The sequence below is a fragment of the Strigops habroptila genome, chromosome 8, assembly GCF_004027225.2.
Source record: "Strigops habroptila isolate Jane chromosome 8, bStrHab1.2.pri, whole genome shotgun sequence".
Taxonomy (NCBI): domain Eukaryota; kingdom Metazoa; phylum Chordata; class Aves; order Psittaciformes; family Psittacidae; genus Strigops; species Strigops habroptila.
The window spans coordinates 59,994,814-60,005,766 of NC_044284.2; the positions used below are offsets into that span (position 1 = coordinate 59,994,814).

The following is a 10,953-nucleotide window of genomic DNA, read 5'->3' on the forward strand; positions in this document are numbered from 1 at the left end:
TCAAATGACAAGCGTTAAGGGACGACCCTGCAAAGTTGGGAAGGGTTTGCAGCGCACGGTGGTCGGAGGTGCCTCCGGCACGGCCCGCGCTCCACTTCCCTGCGCCCGCCTAAAATCCATCGGGCCCTGCAATCAGGGAGGGGAACGGGACTTGGCACCGCTTCACAAATCCTGCCAGAAACTTTTCTCTGTTTATGAACTTTACATATGAGAACTATTTGGTTTAATTGCAGCCTGCATAAGTCTAAATATAAAATCTGTAGGCAATAGATGGAGCCGATATGGGACCGGTGTGTTTGTGTTCAGAAGGGTGAGCGGAGGAAGAGTTAGTTAATGAGGTGTATTGGAAGCAGGACAACTTCTCCGATCGTGCTATTTATTTTACTGGTTCCTACCTCCATGGCAAGACCACATAATCTCCAAGTCCCACATGAAACTTGCCTCAGAGTCTTCTGTAAATGTTCATAAATCCTCCCCGGGTTGATTATGCTATCAATCACGTCAGATGCTGAAAAGGAACGGAGGAAAAAGTTGGTAAAACTTGTCGTCAGTTCATACATGCACACGTATGCACCTCATATATTACAGGAGCCAGAGACCAAACGTGGGGTATCAGCAACGGCTCTTTAATACCTGAATCTTTCTTGTTGTATTACTTTACTTCAGGCTAAATAGTTGCCGCTTGTTGGTGTATTCCCACAGCAATATGTCATTGCCAAGTAGCATCCCCCTGCGCCTTCAATCCCAGGGCCTAACACTGCTCTTATTCATCCTGGGTTCAGGTTGGCCTGACCTCGCCAGGGCCGAGCTGGGTCTCCCCGGTGTGGTGGCACTGCCCCGACTCCAGCAGAGCCCACTCCAGCTTCCCGACAGTGTTTATTTTCCTATCGAGGAGCGAAATTGCTTTCTGTGCTCTGGGCATCTGCGCGGTTGGGTTAAGGATGGTATTGTTGCGGAGCTGAATTCCCAGGGAATTCCCTCCCTTTAGGAGTAGGAAGGAGGGGAAAAAAGTTTTCCCAAAGAAAAGCTATTCGTTGAGGTCCACGTTTTGTTTTGAAACACAAGTATGGCCAGAGATATGGGACATTTTCGCTGATCCACTTCCCCCCGGATTTGCTTTATCCCGGCTTTTCTCTAGCGATCCACATTTCTCCTAAGAAAACAGCCCTGTTGTTGAATTTCTGTGCATCTGTTCCAGCGAGACAGTTGAAGCAGGGCAGTATAAAGCAACAGATGCTTATGCTGGCACATGCCTAAATACCCAAGAAAACCCTGACTGCAGGGTGATAAATGGCACAGAGAGGCGAATGTGCGTCGCCTTTTCAGGGGATTAGACAAAAGTGAACTGGAGGGATCTTCAAGCCATCATCTATTAAAAAGATTGATAACTTGTAACGTGACACGACCCCCGCGTTCATCTGTAGCTATGTCCAGCGACTGTCAGTGAGAAAAAAATATAATATATTGATTTGTACAGTATTTTTAATTAAGCTTTGTAATTAGGTCGATTCGTCACAGCCTCAATTAGCCCCCCTCTTGGTGGAGGAGGCCGGCGTGCCCAGAACCCTTTGGGAAACAGCGAAAACGGGCATCGGGGCTGATGCTTCTCCCATCTCTTTTGCAGTCCTGGTACCTGGGATAAAAGTCTCCGCTTCCCACCACCCACCGGACAGACCACCAGACCCCTTCCCACCTCTGTAACACGGAAGCAGCAGCAACGCAGCGCAGCGACTTCACATCGGCGGAAGGGGAGGCGAGCAGACACCGACAGCAAACTAGTACATGGAAATGGCAAACGTTATGGTTGAATGGCAAAGGCCGTAACTTTTTTGAGATTTTAATTTTATTTTTTTTTCTTTTTTTTTTTAGACAACTTTAGGACTGTTGTAATTTCTCCTCTGGTGCTGGAAATGGTTGGGCTTCATAACTTTTGAAGTGTTTCATTGGTAGTGTAAGCGTTAGGTGACACTGAGTAGAACTAGCCTCTGCTGCTGCTTACCAACTCGCTGTTGTAACACACTTTCCATATGGAGCCTAACTGTTTTACAGTATCCTCATCGATTTTTTCCCATCCAAGGTGTGAGACTTCTTGAGAAATCATGAAACACACTTAAACTATAACTTTTGTAGTAGCTGAATTCTGCAATATATAACTTACCGGACAGACATAGAGCATGTTTTTCTGTAACATATCAGAAAAAAAAGAAAAAATGGCAGGTTTTTTTTTCTTTTGGTTGGGGTTTCTTTTTTATTTACAGTCAGCACTTAGATACGTAACATGAACCATCAGAGCATTGTCAACGATTTTTTTTCCACTCGATTGCAGAGCGATTTAAAAACATCGAACTACTACTCTTCACTAAAAAAAAAAAAGAAAAAAAAAGAAAAAAAAAGAAAAAAGTTTGAAATGCTGCACTTACATTGAAAAAAAAAGAAAAACATTTTTTTCAACAATTTTCAACAATTACACAAAAATTCACGCAGAAATGGGGAAGTTGGTCTGTTTTGACAGAAACTGACAGGAATCAATCAAAACAATCGAATTTTGAATTGAGTAAAGTGCAATTTCATTGGATAGCTAAATATCTTTGTAAGATAGAGATTGTTGAAAATTCTATTTTTGTTTTCCAAGTCCTTCCACCCCAGGACTCTAAATTATTGGGGTAAAAAACAGCCTTGCAAGAAAAAGGGGAGCTATTTTTGCTTTTTATGTTTTTTATTGTTGAACTTGTATCCCTTTAAAACTGAAGGAAAATTTAAAAAAAAAAAATACAAAAAAAATACAAATCTAATGGTGCTTTTACCACAATATGTTAACTACATTAAATGCTAATTAATCATTTTCTGTTATCAAAGCACATAACTAAAATGAAATCATAATCTCTGTTAATTTTATAAGCTAAAAGTCACTATAATGGATTATGCCAATTCTGACAAATTTTACGTGTTTCCGGCAATATAGGGTTTATCAGTTCTCAAACACCTTGGGAATAAGAGAGAACGGTCCAGAAAGTAAAACACCTTCGTGTCCCTGAACTGGTACATTTTCTGGACTGTGAAGAGAACATTAACAGAAACGAATGATGCTGATCTTACAACTTATGCCAGTTCAAAAGCAAGGGCACTTGCTGAAGAAGAGAGAAAAAAAAAAAAACAAACAAGAGAAAAAAGAGACAAAAAAGAAACAAACACACAAAAAGAAAAGTTTGGACCCCAAACGTCCTGTATCTTATGTACAAAAAAAAGGAAAAAAAAAGAAAAAAAAAAAAAGAGTGCAAGTGATTTTTTCTATCAGACAGCGGAGCACCCCTTTGCTTCACATGCAACTTTAAGAAGGTTTCCTATACTATACATATATATACGTTCTGGTTGGCGAGTCCAGCTAATCAGAGAAAGTCTCTGCATGTTCTAGTGTTAGTAACTAATTTTTATATAGTTAATGTAGGGTAAAGTAGAGTGCATTAAGACACAATATTGTAATCCCTATTCCAGGCACTTGCCTTTAAACTATGTTTGTTCGACCCTTCAGAAGGGTTTCTACTACTGTCCTATACAATCAAGTAACTGAAATTCTTGGGAAGACACTTTGCTCCTCATCTTTTCCCTGAAACAATGTTTTGTTTTTTGTTTTCTTAATTTGCACGAAACGAGATGAAAAAAAAGAAAAAAAAAAAAAATTCCATATCAATGTGCCTTGCCCTGGATAGCGATTATTTGTGGAATTGTTGCACATGTTCCTATATTGAAAGGGGGTTTTTCCCTAGTCAAGCATTTGGAGACACTTTTTGTAAATGTGACTTTTATGTCAGCCATTGTCAGTTCCAACATCTAGAATTAAATAGGATGTTAGTTGTTCCGCAGATAGGAGTAGTGTTGATTGTCCTGTATGGTCAGTGGCAGTGCTATTCTGAGATCTGTAGATGCTAGATTATCAGTATTTTTGGATGTTGCTGCATTTTACATTTTATTTGGAGTCTTCCTTTGTTTTCGTTTTGTTTTCTCCCAGATATATGAAAATATGCAATACCTGCTTATATCATGTAGAAAAGCTTAGCGATTATTAATTTTTCTTTTCTTTTTTGGGGGGTTTTTTTGTTTGGTTTTTTCTTTTTCTTTTTTCTTTTTCTTTTTTTTTCTTTTGTTTTTGTTTTATTTGACCAAAGTTGGTGCTGCACTTGACGCAGTGTGTTTTAGGTGTTTGTCTTTGTACTTTTGTGATTTTGAATGCACATGCAGGAAGGGCTCTTCTTAGAGAAGCAGTCAAACTGTGAAGCACTAAGCTGAACCCTGCTTCAAGCAATTTTTGTTTTACAACTGTTCCTTTCACAAGCAAGCCTTAAAAAAAAACAAAAAAAACACAAAAAAAAATACAACAAAAAAAACAACTTCCTTTTTCTTCAGATTCCCACACCCATTTTTATTAGCAGACTGCAATCAATCCACATTCAATAAAAGTATATAATGCCCATTTTTATATGCACGTTTTTAAACTTCCAAGTTCTGAAAATTGTTTACTGGTTATTCTCTATTTAAGGAAAAAAATAAAATGTTTTGGATTTTCATATGTGTCTGATAAGTGGTTGAGTAGTCATTTTGCTCTATTGTATTGTGTGATTGTTAGTATATGGTATCACATCCTCTAGCCAGCATCCTTTGCCTTCCCTATAGCACTTAGCTGGGCATTACTTTATTAAGACATATGTGCACTAAAAAAAAAAATAGCAGCTTTCAGTGCTTCACAGTGAAGGGAAAAAAGCCTAGACAAACATTTTGTCAGAACCTTGCTATGAGACAAGGTATTACCAGTAAATTGGTTGTATATACAATAAAATTGCACCCTTTTTTAAACAAAACAAACTAAGCAATAGTTTGGGCAGTTAGTTGTTTTTAGTGAGCATGTTGTAGTCATGGCTGCAAAGAGAGAGAATTAAACTGCCCACTCAGAAGATATGTAATTTGTATGTTGTATAGTTTTATTGATTACACTGATTTATTCTACCCTATTTTATAATGCAGGACTTTTGTAATGTTGTTTAAATGAGGAAAAATTTCTGTCAAAATTAGCTTAGTGGAATTTCTGATTGTTCGTTATAAAGGCAGCGTTCATAGAATTGCTTTTTTTTTTGTTTTTTCTTTTTTGTTTTTTCTTTTTTTTTCCTTTTCTTTTTTGTTTTTTTTCCTTTGGGAACTGGATTTAAGTTAAAAACTTTCCCGTTTCCTTTTTTGTATGTATTTAAATACAGTTATTTTTCTTCTCTCAATGGTATAGCATATTCCTATGCTTGAGAAGTATAGGCTACTGAAGAACCATTGTAAATGGACATTACAGGTATGCTGTATTTTTGAAGGTATTTTGTCATATTGAGTTTGATGACGCTAAAGTTAGGGAACTCTGAGCAGAATTGTGAGAAAAAGAAGAAAAAAATGTTTTAAAGGCTTTAAAACATGAGGTAGGCGGTCAAGGGTGTAAACCAACAGGGGTTGTAAAGTATTACACACTAAAGTACGTTTTTCCTTCACCTTAACTCTCCCGCAGGAAACCCGGCAGCTCCGTTCTGTGCAGGTGTAGAGAACAAACAGTGTTTTCCCCTCGGAGCCAGGCAGGGAGCGGGGAGCCGAGCCCAGGGACCCCGCTTGGGGTGTGCAGGCAGGAGCAGGCAGGAGTCGGGCCGCGGCCGGAGCCTCCGGCTCCGCGTCACGTCCCCATCCCGCTGCTCTCCCAGTCGCTCCCTTTTGGAGTCACGAGAACAACTTCTATTCCCTCTCTCCCCCCCTCCCCACCTCCTTCTCTCCACAATCCGTCAGACGCACAAATACTCTGACCTGTATCCACCCCCCACCCATCCAAATTTAAAGCCCTAGCGATGGCTTAGAGCGAATTGACTTCTTCTCAAGTTAATTCCTTTCTTTTTTTCCTCTTTTTTTTCTTTTCCTTGGAGCGAGGGCACTTGCTTTCATCATGCCGCACACCCCAGCAATGCCATTAGTATTTATTCTTCTTCCTTCATAAGAAAAGAAACTTTGGGGCTTCGAGTTTAGGCAGCCATGGTACACTTTGTCTCTGTTGCTTGTTCCCCCTCCCCTTAAGGTCGAAGGGGAAAAGAAACACCGAGTTTTCTCAACTCCGCAGTATTCAGTCAGCCCACAGGAATATGCAAAATCCCTCTAACATTTTGTTTTTCTTTCTCTAGTTCTCTTTGTTCCGTATATTTGCAGCTTTGTAGTAACAGTGTTATGAAATACTTACTGTACAAAAAGACAGGAAAACCCAGATACATAGCCTAAAACAGGTTTTTTTTTCCTTGTGGTGAATTCTTTTCTTTTTTTTTTTCTAAAGAATGTCAGTTAATATTGTACTTTGCATTGTGTCTCTGGAAATATCTTTTTTTTGGGGGGGGGGGGGTGTTTTGTTTTCCTTTTGGTAGAAGGCCTCCATCGAACAAAATTAAAACCATAACCGGCATGACAATGTAAGGAGAGCTTCAATGGCACCTAAACAAGAAATAAATAACAAAACAAACCTCATGAGGTCTGTCAGAGGCAGGTCTTGTGAAGTTACCACTGCCTGCTAGGCAGGATTTTCATTAAATCAAGCTTACAATGCCAATTTTGTCTCGAAGTCAATGCATGTGTTACTGTTTGACAGTAAACCCAGCTATGCCATCATCAAGTCCAAGGCTGCGCAATAGTCTAATTAGTATCGAGTACATTTTCCTTTTATTTTTTCCAATAAAAAAGCAGTGGGATGAAAATTGCTTTGATATATAGCAGGTAACATTGAAGCTATTCCATAGCACTTAACTGTAGTGAATACTGTGTCACCAATTCTGAAATCAATTTAATGTTTAATGCAAATCCATTACATGGTGCTATTACAGGCTGGCAAAATGATTTACAAAAATGTGACAACTTGGGCTCAATTCACTCTGCTTTCCAACAATGTAAATGCATAGCAGTGTTTATCTGCATGAAAACTATGCACTAATCTATCTGAAAAAGAAAAAAAAAAAAAGAATATATCAACTTTGGTATCTACTTTCCGTTTACTTCGATCCTTGCCTTTTCGGTCATTGTTATAATGCCAGCTTTAGGACAGAAAGAGTTATAAGAAAACCAGCATAATACCTGATATATTAAAATGTAGTGCCTGTGAAATCTGTATTATATTGCTCTTCTGAAGTAAGATTTTTTCTACACCGGTAGCCTTCGCTGTCTGTCAGAACCTTCTGATATAGGTGATGTAAAATAACCGTACAATATTAATGCATGCTATTCCATAATGCTTAGTAGCTGTATGAATATTACTCAAAGTTATGTTAGTCTTTTTTTCTGACTTGGTTCTTGTCAGATAGGTTTAAAGATATTTCACTGAGAACGCAAAATTCTGTCTTCTCTTGATTTGGGGTGTTTTCAGTATTTTGGAGGTATACATTTACTTAAATTCAGTATTACTTGTGTTTTGGGTTTTTTTTCTTTTTTTTTCCTTTTTTTTTGTTTTTTTTTTCCTTTTTTTTCCCCTTCTTTTTGTTATTTTTTTGGTCAGATTTGATTTTTCCTCGAGGGCAGGACATGGTGTTTGAGACCACAAATCCGTGCCTGGTAAGATTTTTTCGTCTCGAAAAGCTACCCTAAGAATTCAGAGAGCTTGCTCTGACCAACAGCCGCACACAGTTCAAATGGAAGGGACAGTCCTTTTTCAAACCCACAACCGAGGCTGAGCTCACGTTGCGAGAGGTTTCTGAATGGGCAGCGGTGAACCAGGTACCCATGCTTGACCCTTCTTCACACCAGACTTCCTCATATAGAAAGAATTAAAACAAACAAAAAAAAAAAAATTACAAAAAATAAAAAACCTTTTAAAAAAAAAAACCTTAAAAAAAAAAAAAAAAGAAAAAAAAGAAAAAAAAACCTCATGTGGTTGTTTAGTTTCATGCACAGTTGCAATATTTTTCTTCAGACAAACTCTGTACAAACTTTGGGCCCGATTCATAAAAGCTCCGTTGCTATTAACACGGGAGGCTGGTGGGCTTTTCTCCGCCGAGCGGCCGGCAGCTTCCTCCCTTCGGGCTGTCCCGCTGGCATTCCTTGCCCTCCCCTTCCCCTCTCCGCCTCCCCTAACCCCAACGGAGAACAGGAATGGCCGGGAAGGGGCTGTGGAGGAGGAGAGGCAGCACAGGGCCATGCTCCGACACCCCAGAGGCGCAGGCTGGCAGGAGGAAAGGGGGGACAGGATGGCTCCGTGCCACGCTCCGGCCGGTGCAGGGCTCTGTGACACCCTGGGACGAGGCTACTCGGTTACTCGACCTTGTCCCTACCAGACAAACTACGCTGGGTCGCTACCTCTGAGCTCTAGGGAAAACCTTCGGGAAGCGAGCGCTGGGACACAGTGTGAACTTTTGTACTTTGTAGGCTTTTTGGGTTTTTTAGGGAAGACTGTTTTCCACTTAGTTAATCCTCTATGCTCGAGCATGAACAAAAACAATTGTGTTGGGTGAGATTCCCAAACACACACACGCACCCCCCCTCCTTTTATCTGCATCCACAAATTAATAAGAGGGGAAATACAAACCAAACAAGAAGATGAGTTTCTAGACAGAGCATGGTAGGAAGAGAGCGCCCGGCACGGCATCGCCGCCGCCGCCGCTTGTGCTTGTTGCCGGCGCCCGACTGCTGCCTTTGGGGAAAGCTCTGGGAAATTCTTTGCTTTGGAAATACAATCAAGGAGAAAGCTGGGTTTTGGCCGAGCCCTGACCTGGCCCTGCCTGGGACCGGCCCAGCCAAGTCCCTGAGCCTCAATTGAGAATTCGGGGCGCTAAAATTTCCACCGGCCGTGTGAAAGATCTGCTGCAAATTCACTTGACACCCGTGTTAATACCATGTCGTGTTCATTTTTTTTTTTATGAGTCAGGCCCCTCGTGCCTCTAGTATACTTGTATTGACTCTCATAGTTACCATTTTAGTTTTACTGTGTTCTGTGAAAAAGAAAAATTGTAATTGGTTGAGAATCACTGTGGGCATCCATTCTTATTCAACTAAGTCTCCGCAGGTTTTTTGAGCTGGTGTGGATTAGTTTAACTCTTGTATTCAACCATTAGTGCTACCACCTTCTCACATTACAATACAATTACTGGAAGCAAGTACTGCATTTCCTATGCAACAAAAAAGGAAAATAAAAAATTGCTAATGCTAACAGGCTGTGTTGTTCTTTACTGTCACCCGGGCACTGCAGGGCTGTGGGCACCGCTGCTGGTCACGGCACCGGCATCTCGGGTACCGGCCCCTGGCCTGGGCAGGTCTGGGGGTTCCCAGGCAGTAGCTTCATCCCAAATCAAGGGGATATTTGGTTAAATCGAGCCCCTGCCATCACGATGGTTCATTTCATAGAGTCCCAGACTGGTTTGTGTTGGAAGGGACCTTAAAGCTCATCCAGTTCCAATCCCCTGCCACGGGCAGGGACACCTTCCACTAGAGCAGGTTGCTCCAAGCCTGTGTCCAACCTGGCCTCGTCTCAGTCTCCCCTCTGGCAGGTTAAAGCCATTCCCCTTGTCCTGTCCCTACAGGCCCTTGTCCAGAGCCCCTCTCCCACGCTTTCCCATGCTGCCAGTGTCCGATCAACACAAAATCATTCCTCACACGGTAATGGATTAATCATCAGTGACCCTCTGCAGATTAAATCGTCCAAAGGAAAGGCATGAAGCACATCCAGTAAAGTCCAAGGAGATTAATTAATTCTGCAAATGCTACAATATAGCTTTAAATGTAGCTGAACTGTAAAACAATTGCTGCATTCCGAGAGCCTCAGTGCCAAACACTGGCCACGCTTTGGCCGTCACCACTGCAGTTGGCCTTGCAGTAGAGCCATAAGCCCCTGGTTTTGCTGCCCCTCTCTGCAAGGCTCCTGTAGGTCTGGGACAGGAAAAAACCCCAGGATTCTGTACAACCTTTAATGTTTTCCTCAAAGGTTTTCACTCTGCAACACCTTTTTCTTAATAGATACATGCAGAAATTAATATTTGCAGAAAGGAATTTTTTGGATTTGAGCCATTCTGCCTGTTTTCTACTTAGAAGCCAGCACTGAGGGTGACAAGAGGTGAGGGCAGCTCTGCCCCATGGCCTCAGGGGACAGGAGCTGGGGACCACCACAGCACCCAGTGATACCAGCCTTTCCCTTTTATTCTGGGGGGAAATGAGTGTTTTCTAACAAATACTTGCTCGACACTCATAAACCATTGGTATTTCCTTTCTCACACCTCCATGCAGCTTCAGTTTTGGCTACAAGGCCGGGACGGGAGGTTTGGGCTCTAATGTCACCATCCTCGGGGACCCATCTGCGCCCCTTGCCACGTCCCAGTCTCTTCAGACGTGTCCCTGGCTGGCACCGACGCACAATGCAGCAGCTGAGGACAGGTTGGAGCCCATTCAATTGGGCTTTTTTTACTCATGAAAGGGACTAGACCATAAGGACAAGCAAAATCTGCCCTTGCAGAAAACACAGTGCCCCATGCAGGGGCTCACCAGCAGCGTTTGCCCCTTTCGCCTCCCTGTGAGCCCTGTGAGGAGGAATGGAGGAGGAGGGGGGGTGCAGAGGTGCTGAGCCTGAGCTTGCTCCCATGTTTGGACAAAAAGCTGGTCTCAAGGCAGTAAAAACAAGCCTGAATGGTGGCAGTGACCCTTTGGCTTGGAAATGAGCCCAGGTACAGGCCAGGCTGCCCCGTGGGGCAGCGGGAGGTGGGTGCTTCCTTCAAGCACTCACAGGGGGGTGCAGGGTTGGGAGGGAGGGACAGGGACCCAGCCATGCACATCACTGCAGGAAACACACAGAAAGGTGAAAATATGCTTTAAAGAATACAAACCAAGCAATTACACTGTGCAGAGAAGGTTTCTCCCCATTGCCCCATCTGCGGCCACTGCAGCCAATGCTGTGCTTTCTGACAGCCCATATCACACCGGGCC

The 10,953-nt window shown here is 42.2% G+C and overlaps 1 protein-coding gene across 1 annotated transcript in view; it reads left to right on the top strand.

Annotated features, from left to right (window-relative positions):
* NFIA (nuclear factor I A) overlaps window positions 1-9,190 on the top strand; it is a 256,674-nt gene extending 247,484 nt beyond the window's left edge. The window contains 1 exon segment of the mRNA XM_030494276.1: window positions 1,625-9,190. Coding sequence (XP_030350136.1) covers window positions 1,625-1,642 — 18 coding nt within the window. The 3' untranslated portion in view covers window positions 1,643-9,190.
* The last annotated feature ends 1,763 nt before the right edge of the window (window positions 9,191-10,953 follow it).